This window comes from Geotrypetes seraphini, chromosome 4 (assembly GCF_902459505.1).
Source record: "Geotrypetes seraphini chromosome 4, aGeoSer1.1, whole genome shotgun sequence".
Lineage (NCBI taxonomy): Eukaryota > Metazoa > Chordata > Amphibia > Gymnophiona > Dermophiidae > Geotrypetes > Geotrypetes seraphini.
The window spans coordinates 118,997,383-119,022,534 of NC_047087.1; the positions used below are offsets into that span (position 1 = coordinate 118,997,383).

General features: G+C 45.8%; 1 protein-coding gene across 2 annotated transcripts in view; it reads left to right on the forward strand.

The window, feature by feature from the left end:
• CCDC191 (coiled-coil domain containing 191) overlaps positions 1 to 25,152 on the forward strand; it is a 139,920-nt gene that overhangs the window by 108,862 nt on the left and 5,906 nt on the right. For both annotated transcript variants that reach the window (XM_033942416.1, XM_033942417.1), the window contains exons 13-14: positions 11,793 to 11,894; positions 14,259 to 14,402. In XM_033942416.1, coding sequence (XP_033798307.1) covers positions 11,793 to 11,894; positions 14,259 to 14,402 — 246 coding nt within the window. The remainder of the gene's footprint in view (positions 1 to 11,792; positions 11,895 to 14,258; positions 14,403 to 25,152) is intronic.

The following is a 25,152-nucleotide window of genomic DNA, read 5'->3' on the forward strand; positions in this document are numbered from 1 at the left end:
GCACTTTGAATTGAGAAAGAGAACTGAGAGGTAAGAAGGATGAATCATTGTTGGTAGATGCAGAAAAAGGGGGAACGGATGGTCCCATATGAGTTCTAATATCAATCACTTTTTTGTGGAAAAATTGGGAGAGTGTGGGTGAAAAAGATTGGGGGAATGCTGTTTAGAAGGCTAAAAGACATGATAGAGTAAAAGCACTGGGGGAAGGGAGAGTCTTTTCCCCCCTGTCATTTTACCTCTATTTGTCTCCTTTACTGTCAAATATTGTAGTTCCTCCCCCATTTTCCTTTTGGATCTGTTTTGTTTTATTGTCTGACTTATGTTAATAATGTCTCCCCGTACTGAGAAATGCACTACATGTTTTTAGATTTGTTCATCGCTTTGTATTACAATTAAGCGATCCATCAAATTTTATTAAAACTTGAAACTATAAGGTGAAGACAAAGAGTAGTTGTGTCTGAAAATGAAATTGGAGTGGATAGTATTGGGTATGTGTGTAAATAGTAGGGGTGGGTAATGTGCAGGGTTTAATTTCTGCTGGAACAGCGTCCTCCCCCATTTCTTGAGACTCAGCAGGTAATGTCATGGCTGCCCCCAGTGTTCTCTCTGCCTGGCTAACTCCCCCCCCCTCCCCAAGGTCTGGCTTCTTTCTGTCTCTCTTCTACATCCAACTTCCCTACCTCCATAATTCAGCATCTTCCCTTGTCCCTCAACCTCCCCTCCTATCTAGTGTACCTTTTATGTTTAAATGATTTTTATTATTCCAGCAGTAAGAAGCAAATACAAACAGTAGTACCAGTCAGGAAATAACATTTTCAACAATATAATCAGTTCCCCTCCCATCCCCTCCCCAAGAATCCATGGCCAGTCCAACAGCTGAGAGTGGGAATAAAATCTTAAAGATTCAAAAGTCTACTGCGAGCACGCGGTGTGAGGTCCTGCCAGAAGTGCTCCCACCATGCGACCCGGGCCAAGAGTCAAGTCTCCCACCATGCGTCTCTCCAGTGTTGCGTGCACTATCATTAGGGACCTCCATTGTGCATATGACGGGGGATCACGGGAGAGCCAGTTGGTGAGGATGGCTTTTTTTCCCATCAAAAGGGCTCTGGAGATAAATGCTGACATTCCCCTGGGTTTGGGCGAGGCTATATTATAAAATCCAAATAACGCCCTCGGTTGCGGAAGCCATCGCCTTCCCCAAAGCGATGTGGTATATAGGCCAAGATGTCTCCAAAACTGTTGGATTGCGGGGCAGGCCCAAAACATGTGACTCAAAGATGCGTGAGCCTGATTGCATTTCGGGCAAGAATGCGACGCAGTAATCCCCATCCGGGCTGCACGTTCCGGTGGAATGTAAAGTCTAAGAACAATTTTCAATTGCATTTCCCAGTGAGTAATATTGGGTGACACCTTCTGAATGTTCTTCAGGACCCGTTGTAACTGTTGAGCAGTCAACTGGCAATGCAAGTCCTCAGCCCACGCTGTCGCTAATATATCCAGATTCGTACTTGGTTGGCAATCCCGGATCCCCACAATATGAAATCGTAGAGGAATCCTCTGTTGGGCTGAAAGGCTGAAGAGTTCCGAAAGCGCCTCCCTGCAGACTTCAGTAAGGGCAGCCACTGGGAAGGACTGAACATGGTGACGGATCTGGTAATAGGCGAAGAGATCATTAGCCTGTAGGTCAAAAGTTCGTTGCAGCTCGGCAAATGTGGCCAGGCTTCCTCCGAAAACAGGTGAAAAAGATATTGTAGACCTTGTGCTTGCCACCTAAGAAAGGTGGCATTTTGCATGCCCGGCTGGAAAGCTCCATTGCCCTGTATAGGCAAATATAAAGACACCCTAGAAGACAATTTGGCTGTTTTACAGACCCATCTCTATGTCCTTCTGGCCGGCGTAAAAATGGGGTAGTGAGACACCAAAGGACGCATCCTTGGATCCGCCATATGTAGAAAATAGCTCACATGGAACGGAGCCAGCAAAGATAACTCCAGTGGTGTAGCAGAAAAATCAGATGTTCCTCTAAACCAATCATTAATATGTCTCATCTGACAAGCCATAGCATATCAACGTACATTTAATAAACCATAGCCCCCCCTATCCCTGGGCAGACACATCCGTAGCAAGGGCATACGTGGTCGCTTACCACCCCATAGAAAACGCTGTAGCTCTTTCGTTAAACGAATGTTATGGGCATGGGACAGCAGCAGAGGTAAAACCTGAAAGCGATATAACCATTTGGGAAAGAGCACCATATTAAAAAGGGCTACCCGGCCCGCCACCGATAAGGGAAAAGTGGACCAATTCTGTAGATGTTGTGAGGTGTCTTGGAGCAATGGGGTGATATTGCTGGTGTACAGGGTCATAAGGTCTCGGGGGATCTGTACCCCCAAATAGCGAATTGAAGTCTGAGCCCACATAAATGGGAAGTGACCGCTCCATGTCTGTTGTAGTGTCATGGGGCTAGCTAGGGCCATAGATTTCTGGTAGTTCAACATAAATCCCGAATAAAATTTGAATTTGTCAAGCGCTTGCAATAAATATCGAACAGAGTGAGCGGGGTCAGTTAGCAAAAATAATAGGTCATCTGCAAAGGCCAACACTTTGAGTGAGTGAGTCCCGAAGTCCACACCCACTATGTCGGGGTCTTGAGACACTGTGCGAAGAAAGGGTTCGAGGTACAATAGAAATAAGAGGGGTGACAGGGGACAGCCCTGTCGAGTTCCCCTCTCAATAGGTATTGGGTCAGTAATAATGTCATTGACAAGTCGTCTTGCTGTTGGAGTGGAATATAAAGTGCGTAATGCCGAGGCGAACCAGCCAGATATCCCCATACAATTTAACACTTCAAAGAGGTACGTCCAATTGACCTGGTCAAACGCCTGTGCCGCATCCAAACTGAGTAGAAGCATAGGAGTGTGATGGAATTGCGTGTGCGCTAAGGCTATCAATGCTTTACGTACGTTGTGTACTGCTTGTCTACCCTGTACAAAGCCGACTTGTGTGGATGCAATCACATCGGGGAGAAGGGTTGCTAATCTATCAGCTAAGATTTTGGACAGAATTTTGATGTCTACATTCAGCAAAGAAATTGGGCGATAGGACTCGGGAGCAGAACTGTCTTTGCCAGGCTTCAATATCAACGTGATTAAAGCCTCATTCGCTTCTCCAGGGAAATGTTCATCCTGGATTACCTGGGAGTAATAGTCCCTTAAAAAAGGACTAAGCTGCCCTGAGAGCAGTTTATAAAATTCTGCCGTAAAGCCATCCAGCCCTGGAGCCGAAAAATTTCGTTGATTGTGGATAGCTTTATGTAGTTCTTTAGGGGTGATGGGTGCATTAAGAAACCTAACATCCGAGTCAGAGAGCGGCTGTAAACCGGAATCCTTGAAATAGTCCTTAATAAGGGGTTCAGCTCCCGAGTCCTAGCGCCCATATATCTTCCCGAAGTGGGACTGAAAAATTTGTGCAATGTGTTCAGTAGTGTGTTGAAATTGGCCCGTACTATCCCTCAATCCCAAAACATAACGGTGACCCCGCACCTGGGAAGTCAAGCAGGCTAATAACTTCCCTGCCCGATTTCCATAGCGATGGTAGCAAAATTTTTCATACAAGAGCATTTTCACCGTGCGCTCATGTATATAGGAGTTGAGGGTCGTTTCCACGGAAGCTAAGTGTTCCCTAGCGTGGTGGGTCGGGAACAAGGTATACTGACGCTTAGCGCTTGCTAGTTCTTTTTCCAACCGCAGTATTCCCCGGGACAAACGGCGATTACGCACTATTACATAAGCTATACAATCTCCTCTGAGCACCACCTTAGCCGTGCTCCAAAACAGTGTTGGATCATTGCTATGCTGACCATTAAAGTCTAGGAATTCACCCCATTTAGTCGTTAGGTATGTTTTGAAATGGTCATCAGAAAATAGATAACTAGGGAAGCGCCAACATACGGGTCCGCGTAAACCGAAGCCCACATTCACATCTAGCCAGATCATCACGTGATCTGAAATCACTGCCGGGCCTATTACCGCTGCATCCACATTCAGAAATGCTCTGCGCGTGGTAAGGATGTAATCTATCCTAGATTGTGTGTTATGTGCTCTGGAGCAGTGTGTGTAATCCCGTTCAGTGGTATGGAGAATTCTCCATACCAGATCTAAAGTGGCGCAAAGATAGGGCAGGCCTCTGGTATGAGATATACTCGCACCAGGTCCCGGCTGAGAACGATCACAAGTCCGGTCAAACACCTGATTGAAATCCCCTGCAATGTATACCGGATCAGTAACCCGCCCAAGAAGCATGGCAGTTAGACCCTCAAAGAAGGAATGGTCATAGGTATTAGGTGCATATACATTCATCAAGTAAAAGGAATATGTGCCTACGGACAACTGCAGCAAGAGGTAGCGGCCCTGTGGGTCCGAGGCTACTACTTTTGCAGTGTAAGGCAATGTCTTACTAATCAGTATCGCCACCCCTGCCCGCTTATGAGTTGAAGATGCTGCATGCACTGCGGCTACCCAGGACCTCATCAATTTCTGATGTTTCAAGTCTGTAAGTCAGGTTTCTTGCAGACAGGCTATGTCGACCTTATGTTGTTTGAGCTGTGTTAAAATTTTTGTTCATTTTATGGGAGAGGTAATGCCCGAAACATTCCAGGATACTATTCTCAAAGTGTTAGCCAGCAGGTATAAAAGGAGCTAGTACAAACATATAAAATGCTAAGTGCGGAAAAAATCCACCCCGGGTTCCCAGCCATACCAGGGCAGCCACATGACGCTCAGGACCTGCCCGAGCAGCACCAGTACCATGGTAAATGTCAGGTGCAGGAGTCTCGCAGCAGGGTCTGATCCCACCCTTCCCAATAATCGAAAGAATACCAGCAGCAACCACGTAGGCCAAGGACTCCCCCCCCTGGAACCCCAAACCCCCCCCCTTCCCAACCTTCTCCCCAATTGCATGGTTGTGGTCACAGCCTCAGGTTTGCCCTAGGCGGTCCCAAAGGTGTGAAAGATCACAAAACAATGCCACTCCGGGCCCCGAGTTCCCATACAGTAAATACAATAGTCATAAGAGCAGTCTGCAGAGCAAATGAACATTAGGATGAGCTCAAATATACAGTATATCAATTTCTGAACTAGAACAGGAAAAAACACAAAATTGTAAACAAACTTAAACCAGAATAGCAAGTAACAGCCATATTATCTGAGATCCAGGCTTCCCCCAAACCAGGAGATCCCGGTGCATCCACAATGCCACAGGCACACAGGAGCATGTGACAAACAAGGAAGCACATCATGTGCTCTTTCATGTAAGGTCCATCTAGGACAACACCTGAGTGTTCACATAAAGGGCCGCCTCAGCCGCGGCCTCAAATACCTGCCAGCGTCCCTGATGGTAAATTTTCAAAGTGGCTGGATATAAAAAGAGAAAGTGTATTTTTTTTCAGCCAAAGAGGAGCAAAGTGGGTAGAATTGCTTTCTGCGCTCCGTTAGGGCCACAGAGTAGTCCTGGAAAATGCGCACCTCAGACTCCTCAAATGCTAAAGTCTCCCGAAGTTGTTTATATTTGCGCAAGATTTCCACTTTATAGTTATAGTTTAAAAGTTTGGCTATTACCATGCGAGGCCTCGCCTCTCTTGCTTGTTCTCGGCCTAGTCGGTGTGCTCTCTCCAGTCGAATAGGCCCCAGGCCCTCCTTCAAGGGAAAGGAACTGGTCAGCCAGGCCTCCAGCACCTGCAGGAGCTTAGGACTGGGTACTGTTTCCGGAATCCCCCAAAAAACGTAAGTTAGATCTTCTGGATCTATTTTCAAGATCATCCAGTCTTTCTGCTTGTTTTTGAGTCAGCGCTTGCAGTTCCTGTAACGTGGTGTCATGTGTCTGCTGTGTATCCTCGATGCTGGAAACCCGAGTCTCCAGCGCTGTGGTGCGGCTAGTAGTCTCCATAAGTAGATTTTCAAGCTTTTGGAGCTGTTCAGAAAGTTTTTCTATGCTGGGCTGCATTGCCACTGTTACTGCTTGAGTAAGGGCCGTCAGCGCCTCCGGCGCTATTTGCTGAATCGCGGCTGTGGAGGTGACCGGTGCCATTTTGTCAACGCCTTGCTGTGGGCGGTCCCGATCCTTTTTTTGAATGCGGGTGGACATCGGCGACACAGGAGAGGACAGAAATCTGTACATATATTGTGCACAGCAAGCGCTGCAAAGCGCTGTCTCCCGGCTCACCTCCAAAGGCTAGTAACAGGGTGCTTCAGGACTCGGGGCCCGGGAGCTCAGGCAGCCTGCTTCTGCCTTGGCTCAGTGTATCACGTGATCTCCCTAGTGTACCTTTTAAACCAGGGGTGTCCAACCTCTTGGCTTCCCTGGGTCGCATTGGCTGAAAGAAATGTTTCTGGGGCCACACAAACGTGCAAATGCTGCAGCAAGACAGAAGAGGGAGCCGGCAAGATGGTAAACACCCGGGGGCAGCAGTGGAAAACACTGCATTGCCCTCGACCGGGGCTGCACAAAATACTTCACGGGGCCACATGCGGCTCTTGGGCCGCAGGTTGGACACCCCTGTTTTAAACCTTGTCTTCTTTTTTAGAGGTCATTGTCAGTGAGCAACAATTAACACATGCTATTCATGACCATCTCCAAAGCCTTCCCTCTGATACAGCTTCCTGTTTTCACATAGGCAGAATGTATCAGAGAGAAGGCTTTGTGTCTGACCATGAACAGCATGTGTGAATTGCTGCTTGCTGCTGGTAACCTGTACAAGAGAAACAAGTTTTAAAGTTACATGAAGGGTGGGGGCATTGAGAGACAAGAGATGATGCCATATCGCTGGCTGAAGAGAAGATAGGGAGAGATTCTAAACCATGAGGGGGGGAGGACAGTAAGGAAGAGGGGGGAGATAGATGTTGGACAAGTTGGGGGCGGGAGAGAAGGAGAACTATTGGATAGGGAGCATAGGAGAAAATAAAGACAAGGGAAGAGACAGAAGGATTCTGTTATGATGTGGGAGAGTGCGAAGATTCTGACAATGGGGGAAAGAGAAGAATGGGAGAGAAAGGAGAAGATGCAAACTGGGGAAAAGAGTGGTGAGATGCTGACTATTTGGCGGAGACAAAAATGATAGAGGATGCTCATTAAGGGGGAAGGAGAAGAGAGAGGGAAAGGGAGAAGGAAGAGGGGACAGATATACTAGGCTACAAATGCAGGGAGAAAGAGGGAAGATGTTTTTCCATGAGTGGAAGGTAGAGAAGGAGAGAGAAGAAAGATGAACTACAAGAGTGGGAGTAAAAAGAGAGGAAATGCTGGGCTGTGAAGGGAGAGAGAGGGGGCGAGATGCTTGGCTACAAAGATAGAGGGGGGATGCTGAACTTGATGGAATGATGTGGGAGAGGCCTTGGGAGGTTGTGAAGGAGATAAGTTTAGTTTAATTTATTTGATATACCGCAAATATAAAATTTAAAATTTAAAATCTAAGTGGTTTACAAGTGAGAGGAGGAAGAGTACAAAGGGTAGAAATGTAGAAATGGGGAGTGGATAACAAAAAGGAATAGGAGATTGGGATAAAAAAAAAAATCTACAAACAATTCAAAAGACTACAATAAGACTCCTCACCAACTTCCTAGGTGCCCTAGGGTCGGTTTGATCATGTATCATCACTCCTAAAAGAACATCACTAGTTACCAATAAAGTTTTGCTTAATGCATAAAGCTTTAACTTTCTATAGAAATGTGCTGCAACCTGGACTATATATAGTAGTCTGCTTTTATAAGGAAGCCTCAGCCCCACTACTCCACCGCAAAATGTTATCTCATTGCAGGAAGGTTTATGTGGCGCTTCATCATTGGCCGTCCTTGTTTTATAATATTCTACTATATTGTGTTATCATTCAAAATAAATACTTCAATAAATTATGCAATAAATATAAAGTGCTGGTGTTTATACATTTGTCCGTTTGTTATGTTACTTAGCTTGTGTTATTCAACTTGAATCACAGACAAAAACTCAGGAGTCTGACCCAACATGTTTCGCATGAAATGCTTTATCAAGGGTCCCCCTGTAATAAAACAATATAAGGAAAAGTGCTGTGAAAACCCCTTCATACACAGCTACTTGTCCTACTCATTTCAAAGTTGTTACAAAATAACTCACCGAGTGTTCTGTCGTCATCCGACTCCAAAATGTAAGAGAAGACGGCGGCAGCCCTAACCCCGGCATCTTTATACTCCTCCCATTCAACTGCTTACACCGTTCCCTCCCCCTTTGTCCTCATTGGCTATAGTATTAACCTATCAATGTCATCCACTCGATTTCCCCATTCAATCCTCTAGGTGTTACCGTATCCAATAAATAAATATATCTCTGCTCACTCCAGTTTAATCTTTTTTGATCTTTCCCTCCGTCCCTTCCCATTATCCTACTAATGACCCGCCATCTGATATCATCCACAACATGCCCCTGTGTGATCCAATGTTGCACTAAGGGTGCCTGCATGACCTGATTTACAATACGTGATTTATGTTCTGTGAGTCTAGTTCTTATTTTCCTGTTGGTCCGTCCCACATATATAAGGTCGCACGGGCAAAGTATTATATAAACCACATCTTCAGAGTTACAATCGGTATCCACCTTAGCTCATAGTGTAATGTTTTTACCCGGTGCCTTCCACTGTTCTCCTTGTATCGTGGAAGAGCACCATTGACACTTCCCGCAATGGTTGTGCTGCCCCCTTAGTTGTTTAGACCTAACACCGTATTTTTGAAAACTACATCTCTGCCTAAGGGTTTGACCCCTAGAGTACGCTATCCATGGGAATTCCCGGAGCGAATCATGCATCTGGATTATATGCCAATGTTGTCTCATAAGATCTACCACCATCTTAGTTACTTTCGAGAAGGGCAATACACAGGTAAGGACCTGATCTTCTCTCTCATTTACTGTCCCATATCCCTGTAAGAGAAGTTCCCTTTGGGCAAATCTAGCTCGTAAGTACCCCAATCTAATAGCTCTCTCTGGATAGCCCCTATTTATCAATCTTTCAGAAAGTAACTGGGCCTGATTCTTATATTCCTCCAATAAGTCAATTCTTTCGGATCCGGAGAGTATGTTCCACTTTGGAGGAATATAAGAATCAGGCACAGTTACTTTCTGAAAGATTGATAAATAGGGGCTATCCAGAGAGAGCTATTAGATTGAGGTTTTTTTTTTAATTTTATTGTTGATAGATCATTTTGACTTGGTCATTTTAAATGTAGCTCACAAGCCCAAAAAGTGTGGGTACCCCTGAGCTAGAGCATTGAAGTTGTGTGTTTCTGCCGTAAAGGTCATCTCTGATGCAACCAGAAATTGCATCAGAGACAACCTTTACAGCAGCCATATGCAACTACAACGCTCCGGCTGCTGTAAGAAGGCAGTTTAGACATCGCCGGCCACAGGGCAAGGAGGTTTGTCGGACCGGGCCTGTTGTCCGGTCTGGGGGGGGGAGAAAGCGCTACGAAGGTAAGGGGCAGGGAGGGAGAAAGGAAGAAAAGGTGGGGTGGAGAGGAAAACAGGGTAAAACAGAGGGGGGAGAAGGATGCTGAAATCACATGGGGAAGACAGAGTGGGAAGAAGATGCTGAATGGAAATGGGGAACAGAGAGTGGGGAGAAGATGCTTAAGGGAAATGAGGAACAAAGAGTGGGGAGAAGATGCTGCAGGAAAATGGGGAAGAGAGAGTTGGGAGAAGACGCTGGCAGGGAAGAAGACAGAGATGCCAGACTATGGGAGGAGCGGAGGGAAGAAGATGGGTGCCAGACCAATTTGGAAGGAGGGAGAAAGGGAGAGGCACTGTAACAGAGCAAATGGAAGATGCAGAGAGAAGAGGGACAGTGGATGGAAGGAAGAGAGTAACAAGAAGATGAGAAAAGCAGAAACCAGAGAAGACAAAGGTAGAACAAAAATTTTCTATTTATTTATTGCTTTAGGAGACCTGTGTCAGTTTCTGTGGTGTTGCATTGTATGCAGAGTCCAGCTTCTTGCTGGTTCAATTTAACCTTTGTCTATGTATTTCTATTTTATCCCCCCTTTTACAAAACTGTGGAGCGTTTTTTAGCGCCAGCCGTGGTGGTAGCAGCTCTGATGCTCAGAATTCTATGAGTGTTGGAGCTTTTACCACCGTGGCTAAAATTCACACTACAGTTTTGTAAAAGGGGGAGGGGTTAGTTTGTGATGACATATTCCATACTAGGCAAAGGTGTTTTCTGTGTGTTCGAAAGACATGGTTTTCTGTTAGGATTGACAGTGTAGGATTGATCTGTACTAGTCTGGCTTGTTTAGTTTTACAATGGGTGTATTGATGTTGTACTGCTCACTGCAGTATGTAAGATGCTGCCTTTTCCTAGGTACTCATGTGTGACATGTGGCTTGTTACTAAAAATCATGTTTTTTGTACACAAGGGGGGGGGGGTGCCAAAAAATGATGGGCCCCGGGTGTCACATATGCTAGGTATGCCACTGCCTCATGTCCCTGATTTCACTTCCACTCTTGCCAAGTTTAACAAGAAATGTAATGTTTGTTCCTTGCTCTTTTTTTTTTTTTTAATCTTTATTCATTTTAAAACTTACAATAAGTGTAATATAAGATACAATCATTTTATACTTTAACATCACTTAATATTCTATCAGAGATAAGTTCAGATCAAATATCCCTCCCTCCCACACGCCCACAGGCTTACCTCGCTGCTGCTACTGGCTGCCCGAAGATTCAATTACAGTGGGCGGACCCAGGGAGGAGAGATTGGGGAGTCGGGAGTTAGAGAGGTCATGAGGTGAAGCAGTGTTGAAGGAAGGAAGGGGAGGGAGACTAGAGAAACAGCATAAAGGGAGGGAGGTGGGCTAGAGAAACAGCATGGAGGGAGGGAAGGAACTGGAGAAACAGCATAGATGGAGGGAGAGAGAAACAGCATGGAGGGAGGGAGGAGGGCTGGAGAAGCATTATGGAAAGGAGAGTGCTGGAGAAAAGAGCGTGGCGTAGGATAGTGCTGGATGGGAGGGGAGAGACACAAACAGCAGGAGGGGATGTTGGAAGGAAAGAGGCGGAACCTGTGGTGGTGGTGATGGTGGGAGATTGGAACGAGAAAGAGAAAAGCACTCACAGGAAAGGAAGGTTGGAAGGAGAAAGAAAGAAGCACCTGTGGAGGAAGGGGGAGGCAAGAGAGAAGCACTAAAAGGGTACAGAGGATAGGAAGGGGGACCAAGGAGATGGGTGGGGTGTGGGCGAGGTCATGTGTTCTCATTTTTGTCTTCACAAATATGGTAACCCTAGGCATATCCTTTCTTCTGATAAGTACACTTGGGTTCAGACTCAATCAAACTCAAATCCAGAAGTTTCTGAAAAGTACATTATCTAAACTGTACTGTAATTCAGTTACTGCAAAGGTAGCAACCATTTCTGTTTTTTTGTGTCCTCTTTTTTTTGTCTTAGGAAATATGGTAACCCTAATAATGTGGGTTTATGCTGTGTTTCTTTTTAGATTGATATGCGTCTTCTCTAGCCATTCTGTAGCGTCTAAACAAGATATCTAATCTAATCTAGAAGCTATAAAAAACAAAATTGTTATGGAATTTATCTTAGAAGTTAGGCAATCAGCAGCAAAGTGATATCTTGTAACTGCTGCTTCTGATTTAATTTCATTGTAAAAAACAAAGAGCAAGGTCAATTTTGCACTCCTATCCATGCAGTGCTGTCTATGGCCATGAAGAAGCCCATTCCAAACATGTCTTGATTAAACTGAATATTCTGCTGCCTTCTCTCTTCTTCTCAAGGCTCAACTAAAAGCAGAAGAAGAGGAATGTCAAAGGCAGGAGGCTGCAAAGAAGGCGGCCCAAATTGAGAGAAAACGGGAGGAGAAGAGACTACAGCAACAAGTAAGTAAAAAGGTCTCACCAGTTGCATATCAAGATAGCCAATTTTGGGTGGGCCTCTCTCTTTCCCTGTACTCCCCCAGTCTGTGCAGCAGCCTCTCTCTTTCCCTCCCTTCACTCCCCCCCAACCAGCCTGTGCAGCAGCCTCTCTCTTTCCCTCCCTTCCCCCCAGCCTGTGCAGCCTCTCTCTTTCCCTCCCTTCCCACCCCCAGCCCGAACAGCATTTCTATTTCCTTCAGGTCACCGGCAGCAGTTCCTACACACTGCCAGCAGCTGACCCGAAAGCCTTTCCTCTGATGCAAAATGCAAACACGTCAGAGGGAAGGCTTCCAGATCAGCTGCCAGCACCATGTAGGAACTGCTGCTGGTGGCCTATGGCTGCTGCTACTACTACTACTACTACTACTTCTTATCATTTCTATAGCACTGCTAGACGTACGCAGTGCTGTACATTAAACAAGTAAGAGACAATCCCTGTTCAATAAAGCTTACAATCTAATTACAGTATGTTGATACTAGAACAAAATGACCTTTAACCTCTTGTGGCGGTGGGAAGGCCCCAGTCTGAGGCTTTTAACTCCTGTTTTCAATTGCATTTTGTAATTAAATCCAAGCCTGAGCTGCGCTGTCTTTATCCACTAGACATTGTGCATTTTCTAACGATACCAGAACAAAAGCCATTTCTATAGCTGGGGTGATTTTATAGAACAACTTACCTATATAATTCAGGATGGTGGATAACATACAGTGCTTTAAGAAGCTTTGAAAAACATCATTATTTGTGGAAGTTTTTTTTTTTTAATAGATTAAGAGTGCTGTTTAATGAGGAATGATAGTCGCTGGATGAATAAATTTTATGCTAGATTATTGTTTGTTATTTTATGTAATCTGATTTTACTATATTTTATGTATATATTTTGTAACCCACTTAGGTTTTAGACAGGATAGAGGTCTGTTAAATAAATAAATAAAACAAAACAGGACAAATAGGGGTTAAGGACTTTTTCAGAGTTCAGATCCTGCTGATCCATCTTTCTTTGTGTCTCTGAACAAGTCACTATGGAGATAATTCTATAAGGGGCCATCTAATTTTACGTGGCTTGAAGGTGCATAAATACAAGTAGTCCACATTTTACGAACGTCCAATCTTTGGTGTTCCAACACACCGCACACTCTCCCTCCTTTCCAAGTTCCAACATGCCCCTCTCTCCCTTCCGTGTCCCAGTGCACCTATCTCTCCTTCCCTCTATCCATTGTGTTTCCCAAATACGTGCCTCCCTCCTGCGGGTGTTTACCTTCTTCTGGCTGGCTCCCTCCTCCTTCCAGCCACAGTGTTTTCACAAAGCCACAGGCAGTGGCTCCTATGCATGGCTGAGGCAGAAGCCTTCCCTCTGATGTCGGAGGAAGCTCCGACATGAGAGGGAAGGCTTCTGACTCAGCCATGGGACGCACATAGGAGCCGCTGCTCGCGGCTTTGTGACAAGAAATGACTGTGGCTGAAAGGGAGCCTTCCAGAAGAAGGTAAACACCCACGGGAGGGAGGCACTTACTTGGCACACAGAATGGAGGGAGAGAGGGAGGGAGAGGTGCATGTTGGAACTCAGGAGGGAGAGGGACAAGCTGGGACTTGGGAGGGAGCACAAACTTTGGACAAAGGATGGAAGGAGGCATGAACTTGGGACATAGAATGGAGGGAGGGAAGGGAGCATGAACTTGGGCCATAGGATGGAAGAATGGAGGGAGTGAGAGAAAAAGATGTAAAGATGGGGGAGGGAATAGAAAGGGAGAATTGGGTGTCTGAGTAAGAGAAAAAGAAATGGTGCACATGGGGAGATGAAGAAAGAGGAGAATTGTTGAGGATAGGGAGGGAGAAAGAATTACTGTACATGGTAGTGGGAGAGGAGTAAGGTAGAGATGCATGGGGAAGAGAGAGATGAGGGAGAAAAGTTGGATGTGGTGGTGGAGGGGGAACAATGGGATAGATATAAAGGGATGAAAGAGAGGCCTCAAGGAGGTGGAGAAGGTGGGAAGAATACTAGGATCCGAGTTACATACAAATCCAATTTAAGAATGGTTTTAAAAACATATGCTTGGAATAAGCTGCCCAAATCCCTATGGTGGGCTCCGTCTCTGACAGTGTTCAAAGCCCAGTTCAAAGCCCACCTCTTTGAGAGTGCTTTTGACTCCTAACTCCTCTCACCTTGGGTTCTGGGCCATATTTTAAAGTTAAAAAAAGAAACTCCAGATGTAGAAGGTAAAAGAATAGTTGAAGAGGAAATATCATTTTGCCTGCCACTTCCCTCAGAGGATATTACAGAACCATAGGTAAACTAACATTTCTCCTCCTTTCTTTTCTCCAAATCCCAGAAAGAGATGGAGAAGCAGAAACGATTAGAATGGCAGCAGCAGCTTCAGAGGAAAGCACAAGAGCATTACCAAAATATCCTCCTGAAAAGCCGAGGCCTGGAACCTTGGAAAAGACTGATGGTACAAGCCAGGCAAAATATAGAGGTAAAAAGCTAGGATGAACCTCATGAAAAAGAAAGAGCACAAAGAGGGAAAAGGATAGGGAGAAAGAGCAAATGAGATGCCAAACTCCTCTCATTTTAGAAGTAAATATTCTCAATACTAATTTATAATGGGAGTCCTTTACTAACACTGCATGTGAACACCATTAGCAAATATAAATCTTTGGTATCATTTGCTATTAGTTAATAAAAATGTACTTCTTATCTTTCTTTCATTACCTCAGAAATTAATTTTCTGAAATTAAGGCATGCTTTATCCCAGGACAAGCAGGCAGCATATTCCCACACATGGGTGACGTCACCGACGGAGCCCCGCAGCGGACAGCCTCGAAAGCAAACTTGCTTGAAGATCTCGAGCTTTCGAGTGCTGCATCGCGCATGCGCGCGTGCCTTCCCACCCGAACTAGGGGGCGCATCTCCTGTGAGGATCCTCAGTTCAACGTTTTCCGCGGAGCTGAGAAACTTGTCGACTCGGTCTCCGTAGCGTTGTGCCTTCTCTTCACTGCGGCTGAGTAGTGTTATTTCTTTTCGGTCGCTGTGTTTCTACTTTATTTCGTCTTTTATTTCAAAAAAAAAAAAAAAAAATTCCTTGTTGTCTTTTCTTTGCCGTCAGGTTGGGAGAGTGAGGCCTAGGCCTCTCTCCCTCATTCTCGACACGGACTTTGTCCTATCTATGTCCCGGCCTGTCACCGGGTTCAAAAGGTGTTATCAGTGCGGCAGAACTATCTCCATCACCGACCCCCATAGTCGGTGTATGCTTTGTTTGGGGACGACTCATCGCCCAGAAGATTGTCTTCGCTGCCTCACTCTTCAACCTCGTGCCTTTAAGCGCCGCTGCGACAGGTTCTTCGAGCTTTTCCCTCGAATAGAGCCTGACAAAGCTGTGGCCTCGGCCTCGGCATCTGCTAAACCCTCGACTTCGGGACAATCCTCAAGTGCCAAAACCTCAACATCGCCTCCTCTATAGGCCTCGGCCTCGAAGACCTCCGGGTCCTCGGCCTCGAAGGCCTCGGCGGCGTCCTCGAAGCCTGGACTGGGGGGGTAAGTCTCCTGCTTCCTTTTCAGGTACCATTCCTAAGAAGCCGACGGAGTCTACTTCCACGCAGCCTGGGGCTCCAGGTTCGACTCCATCTTCTCGAACATCCTCGAAGCGTGCTTCCAAGTCCAGGGAATACTCTCATTTGAGGTCTCCCTCAATGGAACGCACGAGACCACCTGGGACTCCGAGTCCTTTGGTCTCTGTCCCCATGTTTGAGTATATGCTTAAGTCGATTTTGACTACGCAAATTTCCTCGATAGTGGCTCAGTTGGTCCCGGCCTCGACCCTGTCTTCGCAAGTCCAGCCTGAGCAGCAGCATGTGTCTCGTCGGCCGTCTCCTCGCCACAGGTCTCGGACTCGGGTCTCCTCGTCGGACTCTTCTCCGGAACGAGCTTCTAAGATGTCTTTACCTCGATCGAAGCATCGGTCCAAGTCTTCGAAGATCCCTCCCTCGAAGAGCTCGAGGCCTTCGGATCTCCCTTCGAAGCATGTGCCTCGTTCTCAGAGTACTGTTGCCTCCTCTGTTTCATCGAGGCATTCGAGGTCGAGGACTCCTCCTTCAAGACTTTTACCTCGGGATCTGTCTCCTCTTTCTAAACCTCGCACTCCGCACACTTCTCCGTCTCGGAGTCTTAAGCGGAAGAATTCCACCACTCCACCTTTGACTGGCAGTGGAGCATTCTCCATCACTTTGCGTCTCGACTCAGAGCCAGTCTCTCAATATTCATGCGAGGCTTCTCCGTCATTTTCAGTGGCGCCTCGTTCTCGTTCTGCCTCCCCTGAGGAAGCCTCCACTTCGAAGTCTTCTTCTTTTGCGAAGTTTGTTTTCGACATGGGGCAGGCTCTCAACATCGACTTGCATTCTGATTCCAAATGCACACCGGAATATTTGGCGGATATGGAGCTTTCCCATCCTCCTAAGGAGACTTTGCGTCTGCCCATGACACCGGTGCTGAAGCAGACTTTCCTGCGGAATATGGAAACCCCTTATTCTGTGACGGCGATCCCGTCGAAGCTGGAGTCTCGGTATCGCACTGTTCCCTGCAAAGGGTTCGAGAAATCACAACTTTCTCATCAGTCTTTAGTGGTGGAATCGTCTCTAAAGAAGGCTCATCCTTCTAAGGTGTCTGCAACAGTCCCCCCGGGGCGTGAAGGTCGCACTATGGACAAGTTTGGGCGCAGACTATATCAAAATTCGATGATGACTAACCGAATTTTGAATTACAACTATGTCTTTACTTCTTATTTTAATTACTTTTTGAAGCAGTTGTCATCCTTTTGCCCAGACTGGCCCAGAGAACGCCTTTCTGAATACAAACAAATTATCCAATCTCTCTCTCAATTGCGTCTCTTCATGTTGCAGGCATCTTATGATGCATTTGAGCTTTCTTCTAGGGTCTCGGCGTTTGCAGTGGCCATGCGCCGTCTCGCCTGGCTCAGAATTGTGGACATGGATCCCAACTTACAGGATCATTTAGCAAACCTGCCGTGCCAAGGTTCTGAACTTTTTGATGACTCGATCGAGGCGGCTACAAAACGGCTCTCCGAGCATGAACGCTCCTTTGCCTCTCTTCTTCGCCCTAAGCCGAAACCCTCTGCGACTAGAGCTTACAAGCCTCCTGCTCATCGCTATCCTATGAAATCCACGCCAGCTTTCTCTAGGCCTCTGCCTAGAAGGCCCCAGCAACAACGTCCTCAGAAGTCCCAGGCGCCTGCTCCAACCAAACACGCTCCGTCTTTTTGACTGTCCAGTGGTGAGCATTCCAACCTCCTTGCATCCAAACTCCTCCCTACCCATCGGAGGTCGTCTTTCCCTTTTTACATCTGTCTGGGAAACCATTACATCGGACCTCTGGGTTCTCACAGTCATCCGCGAGGGATACTCTCTGCGCCTGCTTCAGGTGCCTCCAGATCACCCTCCAAAAGAGTGTCTTTCCAGTTTCTCGCAACTCCCCCTTCTTCTTCAGGAGGCTCAGGCACTTCTTCGCCTTCGAGCGGTGGAGGAGATTCCTCCTTCCGAGCACAATCTGGGGTTTTACTCCAGATACTTCCTGGTTCCCAAGAAGACGGGGGATTTGTGACCCATTCTGGATCTCTGAGCTCTCAACAAATTTCTAGTCAAAGAGAAATTTTGCATGCTCTCTCTTCCAGTCTTGTACTCCCTCATGGATCAGGGAGATTGGATGTGCTCACTAGACCTCAAAGAGGCTTATACTCACATTCCTGTCCATCCGAATTTTCGCAAATATCTCCGGTTCAAGGTAGGGAACCTTCATCTTCAATACAGGGTTCTTCCGTTTGGCTTGGCGACCTCTCCCAGGGTCTTCACCAAGTGTCTAGTCGTGGTGGCTGCAGCCCTCCGTGCTCAGGGTCTCCAGGTTTTTCCTTACCTCGACGATTGGCTTATCAAAACCCCTTCTCTTCCAGGGGTTACTCAAGCGACCCTTCAGACTATTTCTTTTCTTCAAAGTCTGGGGTTCCATATCAACTTTCCAAAATCTCAGTTGGCTCCAACTCAAGCGATCCAATTTATTGGCGCCGTGTTGGACTCTGTTCACATGAGAGCTTTCCTCCCCCTCAATCGTCAAGACACTCTCTTACGACTTTGTCATCGAGTAGCTTCCCTGTCGACTCTTACGGCTCGCCAAATGATGGTCCTCCTCGGGTATATGGCGTCTACGGTTCATGTGACTCCCTTTGCAAGGCTCCACCTTCACATTCCTCAATGGACCCTGGCGTCTCAGTGGCAACAGGCCCTAGATCTGCCTTCGCGTCCTATAGCGGTGACTCTTTTATTGAAGGAGTCTCTTCGCTGGTGGATGCTCTCTTCCAGTCTTTCCAGAGGTTTGCAGTTTCACCATCTTCCTCATCAGAAAGTGCTCACAACAGATTCATCCGAATACGCCTGGGGAGCCCACGTAGATGGTCTCCGTACTCAAGGGTTGTGGACAATCACAGATCGTCGATGTCACATCAATCTGTTGGAACTCAGAGCGATTTTTCTTGCTCTCAAAGCTTTTCTTCACCTCCTTCACGACCAAGTAGTCCTGGTTCGGACGGACAATCAAGTAGCGATGTATTATGTCAACAATCAGGGCGGAACGGGATCCCACTCCCTTTGTCAGGAAGCTCTGAGGTTGTGGCATTGGGCGATTTCTCACAACATCCTCCTTCGCGCTGTCTATATTCAGGGTCAACAGAATTGTCTTGCAGACAAATTGAGTCATCTGCTTCAACCTCACGAATGGATGCTCAACTCCCCCACACTTCGTCAAGTATTTGCTCGATGGGGAACTCCTCGGGTGGACCTCTTTGCGTCACCCAACAACTTCAAACTACCTCTGTTTTGTTCCCGCATTTTCTCGCCTCTTCGTCTCGAGGCGGATGCTTTTCTTCTGGACTGGAGGAGTCAGTTTCTTTATACCTTCCCTCCATTCCCTCTGATTCTCAAAACTCTTGTCAAACTGAAGTCGGACCATGCCACGATGATTCTCATAGCACCTTGGTTGGCCTTACAACCTTGGTTCTCTCTTCTTCTTCAACTCAGCATCAGGGAACCACTTCTTCTACCAGTTTTTCCTTCTCTGCTCACTCAGAGTCAGGGGTCTTTACTTCATCCCAACCTGCAGTCTCTTCACTTGACGGCATGGTTCCTTTCTGCATAACAGATCCTTCTCAATTCTCTCAGTCTGTTCAAGATGTTTTTCTGGCTTCCAGGAAGCCGTCAACTCGTCAATGTTAGGGGCAGAAGTGGACCAGATTCTCGACTTGGTGTTCCAGTCGTCGTCTTCAGCCGAGGTCTTCCTCTTTGGCTTCAGTTCTGGACTATTTGCTTCATTTATCCCAATCAGGCCTCCAATCCACATCTATTAGAGTTCATCTTAGTGCGATTGCTGCTTTTCATCAACCTCTGGATGGGAAACCTCTCTCTGCACATCCTCTGGTTGCTCGCTTTATGAAGGGCCTTTTTAATCTCCATCCACCTGTCAAACCGCCTCCTGTTGTATGGGATCTTAATGTTGTTCTGGCTCAACTGATGAAACCTCCATTTGAACCTATTGACTTGGCTCATTTTAAATATCTTACTTGGAAAGCTGTATTCTTGATTGCCCTCACTTCTGCTTGTAGAGTCAGTGAGTTGCAAGCTTTGGTCTCGGTCCCACCTTTCACGGTTTTTCACCATGACAAGGTGGTTCTCCGTACACATCCAAAATTCTTACCTAAAGTAGTGTCAGATTTTCATATCAATCAATCTATTGTTCTACCGGTATTTTTTCCTAAGCCGCATTCTCACCCAGGTGAGGCATCCCTGCATACTTTGAACTGTAAACGTGCGTTGGCGTTTTACCTTCAACGTACTCAACCTCACAGAACATCTCCTCAACTTTTCATCTCTTTTGATCCAAATAGGTTGGGACGTCCTGTCTCGAAGCGTACCATCTCCAACTGGATGGCTGCTTGCATTTCTTTCTGCTATGCTCAGGCTGGTCTTTCTCTGCAGGGTCGAGTAACAGGCCACAGTTAGAGCTATGGCGGCATCTGTTGCTTTCCTCAGATCAACACCTATTGAGGAAATTTGCAAGGCTGCCACTTGGTCCTCGGTTCATACTTTCACCTCTCATTACTGTCTGGATACTTTATCCAGGAGGGATGACCATTTTGGCCAGTCTGTTTTGCAAAATCTTTTTTCGTAAATTGCCAACTTTCCTCCTCCCTTTTCACTTAGCTTGGAGGTCACCCATGTGTGGGAATATGCTGCCTGCTTGTCCTGGGATAAAGCACAGTTACTTACCGTAACAGTTGTTATCCAGGGACAGCAGGCAGATATTCCCACAACCCTCCCACCTCCCCTGGTTGGCTTCTTGGCTTGGTATCTGAACTGAGGATCCTCACAGGAGATGCGCCCCCTAGTTCGGGTGGGAAGGCACGCGCACATGCGCGATGCAGCACTCGAAAGCTCGAGATCTTCAAGCAAGTTTGCTTTCGAGGCTGTCCGCTGCGGGGCTCCGTTGGTGACGTCACCCATGTGTGGGAATATCTGCCTGCTGTCCCTGGATAACAACTGTTATGGTAAGTAACTGTGCTAATTGACTATATCATATCACTTATTTGGAAGTTAAATTATATACCTTTGGTCATGTACCATGTAACCTGCCCAAGGAATTAGTTGGCATAACAAGGCACACTGCCTATCATGCGATAGTAACATTCCAGGCTTCCCCCTACATTTCTACAGTATATTAGCACACCTCAGCTTTTACTGCTTTGTAGAAAGCCGTATTAATAGTACAACATAAAAAGATAAAAAGTAACAGAAAATATCTCCTTTTCAAAAAAGAATACAAGACAGAGTGGAGATAAATCTGTTTGCAGCTGCCAAGACAATATGAGAATACTATGTACCAGTGGGAAGAGAGCAAATGACTCCTAAAAACGCTCAGAGAAGTGAAACTCTGAAGGGGAGGTGGATACCTTCCCTTGGGGCAAGAGTTTACCGTCCAGTCATTGCATTTTACTTTACAGAACTTCACTTTCTAGCCACTGGTAAAATTGTGAACAGTTTAAATAATTTATAAATTGACAAAAAATTGTTCAAAAAATTATACAAAAAGACTCTTGCTCATTGGAAACTATACACTTATCTGTGCAAGCTTTTTAAAGTTTTGTGGTTGTACAGGCTCTTAGGGGTCTCTAACCCCCTAAGACCCCTAAGAGCCTGTACAACCACAAAACTTTAAAAAGCTTGCACAGATAAGTGTATAGTTTCCAATGAGCAAGAGTCTTTTTGTATAATTTTTTGAACAATTTTTTGTCAATTTATAAATTATTTAAACTGTTCACAATTTTACCAGTGGCTAGAAAGTGAAGTTCTGTAAAGTAAAATGCAATGACTGGACGGTAAACTCTTGCCCCAAGGGAAGGTATCCACCTCCCCTTCAGAGTTTCACTTCTCTGAGCGTTTTTAGGAGTCATTTGCTCTCTTCCCACTGGTACATAGTATTTACATAGTCAGTCTTCTATTTATTATTTCATTCAATTTACTGACTAGTATTCACATATGAGTCCCTGTATGTTTTTCTAACGAAGACAATATGAGAGGCATTTTCGATATGATGTCTAAATCCGAATTTAAACATTTTGCAAAACACACACAGAAATCCAGTACCAAACATGCCCATTTTCAAAACTACAAAATGTCTATCTTGGTTTTTCAAAAATGGATGTGTTTGTGCTCAGCGTGCCTGTCTTTTTGAACCATTTTTGAAAAAAAATACATCCAAAATAAAAATGCACAGAGCAAGCCATTGGGGTATAGGAAGGGTCAGCATGCTTAGTAGACTGACTACACCGACATCCCAGCATAGCAGTGGGGTATCTCAGTAAACCTCATATAAAAAGTCCCAGGTATACATCTCACCATAGCCCCCTTATATTTTATGGTGAGCCCTCCAAAATCCACTGTACCCAACTGTACACCATACCAATAGCCCTTATGCCTGAAGGTGACACCTATATGTGGGTACAGTGAGATTAGGATGGGGTTTGGAAGGCTCGCAAATTCCACTATATGTGTAGTAGTTAGAGTAGTGTATGGGCCTGAGTTCCCATCTCTATGGTTCACTATACCGCCCACCAGGATAATCCAGGAACCTGCTTCCCACTCTGCTAGGACTAGCATTATATCTGAAAGTGTCATAAAGGCAGTTATTTTCTGTTTCATTCACATCTTTAGGGGGTGAGAGGGGATCAATGGCCATTGGGAGAGTGTGTGGGGGGGTCATGCTTACATCTGATCACTTGGGGCACCTTTTTAGCATTTATTCATTGTTAAAATAGGTCTAGCCTCAGATGTCCAAATTGTGCCGTGGATATATTCTAAAATAATTATTACAGAAAAACATCCAAGTCATAAACTTGCCCAAGTCATGCCCAAACCATGGGCTCCTTTTACAAAGGTGTGTTAGGGCCTTAACGCGCGGAATAGTGCGCTCTAAATTGCCGCATGCACTAGACCTTAACGCCAGCATTGAGTTGGCGTTATTTCTAGAAGCGTAGCGTGGGTTTAGTGCGTGCTAAAATCCTGCATGCGATAAAAACGCTAGCGCACCTTAGTAAAAAGAGCCCCATGAGGCTCATAATCGAAAGAGAAAAACATCTAAAAACCGGCCTAACTCGGCACTTGGACGAACATTTCCCAAATACGTCCAAGTGCCAATAATAAAAACAGGTTTTGGATGTATTTCTAAACGACCTAGGCCTTCATAGTGCCGCTGAATGACCAAAGATAAATGGTGCGTTTTGGGAGGAGTGTTGAGGGCGGGAGTTGGGCGGGACGTGGGCCGGCTTAGACTTAGTCATACAGCATGTATAACCGAAAGTTATACAGCCCAGGATCGATGGAACTTGGATGGTGTGACTTAGACCATGTAAAACATGGTTTAAGTCACAAAAACTCACCTAAAGTCATCAGATAAACACTGCAAACACATAAAACAGACCTCCACACACTACCCCAGTGATCACCGACCCCCCCCCCCCATAAAAATATTAATCACACCTTTATTTTTTTTTTGTAAATCTTTATTCATTATTAATCTTTCAACAAGTGTACAAATTAAAATCATACATATTTTTGAAAACATCACTTGTAAATCTATCAAGAGAAACAACAATTGTATATATATAAACCCATAACCCCCCCTTCCCATTATTATTAATAGTATACACAATAAAATAAGAACCCTTCCCCCTCTCTATTATTGATGGTGTATATATCACACCTTTAAAATTCACCCTCCAGACCATCATCACCTGGCCGCCTGGCATAGGAAAGCCTAGTCGTCCAACACAGAGGCGGCTTAAGCCGTCTTGGGGGTGGTTTAGGGACCCATGGAGAGGAGGACCCATGCCCATAAGCCCCTGTAATCACTGCATTGATACTTAAACATGTGCACTCCCCTATACACCCCCAAAACCCTTTTGTACTGGCATATAAGTGGCTCCTGCAACCATAAGGGCTATTGGGGTGGTAGATAAGTGGGTCCAAGCCGCTAAATCATCTTTATACCACATTTCCATCCAACTTTCCGTCCAAGTCCAAAACGCCTAGAACAAGCCATGTTGGACGTGGGAGGGGTCTGCAAAATGATGGATTGAACTCCCAGACATGCCACCTAAATAGTGGGGTACCTTACAGGGCACTGCTGTGAACTTCACAAAAAGGGTGCCATGGCTTCTCCTCCCTATAAGCTCCCTTATAGGTCATGGTGAGCCCCCCAAACCACCTCCAGAATCCCCTAGACCCACTTATCTACCACCCCAATAGACCTTATGGCTTCAGGAGCCACTTATATGCCAGTAAAAAAGAGTTTTGGGGGTGTATAGGGGAGTGCACATGTTTAAGTATCAATGCAGTGATTACAGGGGCTTATGGGCATGGGTCCTCCTCTCTATGGGTCCCTAACCCACTCCCAAGGTGACTTAAGCTGCTTCTGTGCTGGACGACTAGGCTTTCCTATGCCAGGCGGCCAGGTGATGATGGTCTGGAGGGTGAATTTTAAAGGTGTGAATAAAATTTTTATGGGGGTGGTGGGGTTGGTGATCACTGGGGTAGTGTGTGGGGGTCTGTGTTATGTGTTTGAAGTGCTTATCTGGTAAGTTTAGGTGGGTTTTTGAGACTTAGACCATGTTTTACATGGCCTAAGTCACAACGTCCAAGTTCCATATAAGCTCTGTTGTAAAACTTTCGGTTTTACATGCTGTATGACTAAGTCTAAGCCGGCCCACGTCCCGCCCAACTCCCACCCTCGACACGCCTCCCGAAACGCCCCATTTAGCTTTGGACGTTGAGCGGCACTATGAAGGCCTAGGTCGTTTAGAAATACGTCCAAAACCCGTTTTTATTATCGGCACTTGAACATTTTTGAGAAATGTTCGTCCAAGTGCTGACTTAGGCCAGTTTTTGGACGTTTTTCTCTTTCGATTATGAACCCCTTATTGTTTTTTGAAGAAGATACGCCAAATAAAATAGTATCATATGTCAAGGCCACTGGATTTTCTAACAACCTATTTATTTGGGTCCATATCGATTTCCAAAACATCAATATAAATGGACAATAGAATAAAAGATGATCTAATGTGCCAGCCTCAAGATGACAGTGCCAACATCTATTAGACTTAGAGCTATTTTTTTAAATTTTCTTGGCACCTACCAGTGGATTTGGCTCTACTCTGCTGATTGTGCTCTCTTTGCTTTGAGGTTGGATTTGCTTCTCCTGTGTTGGTAATCCTGGTCAAAAACAAAGGGCTCCTTTTACTAAGATGCGCTAGCGTTTTTAGTGCACGCAGGAAGGAAATTACTGCGCGCTACGCTCCTAGAACTAACGCCAGCTCAATTCTGGCGTTAAGGTCTAGCGCGCCAATGGTGTAACTGGAAGAACTGGGATCACCTTAACTTTAATTTTTGGTGGGCAAGTTTGTGCTTAACTTATAGATTTGAAAAAATGAATGCAGATATAATCTGGGGCCCTTTGATATCTTTTAAGGATGTGTTGTTTTTGTTTCCCCCCCCTCCCCTTTGATCCTGTTGGTATATTGCACACACACCCAGGGGGAGGGAGGGTGGGAGAGAGATATTTATGTCATGGTTTTATTCTCTTGCAAGATATTGGTTGGGTGGGGTAGGGGAGGGTTA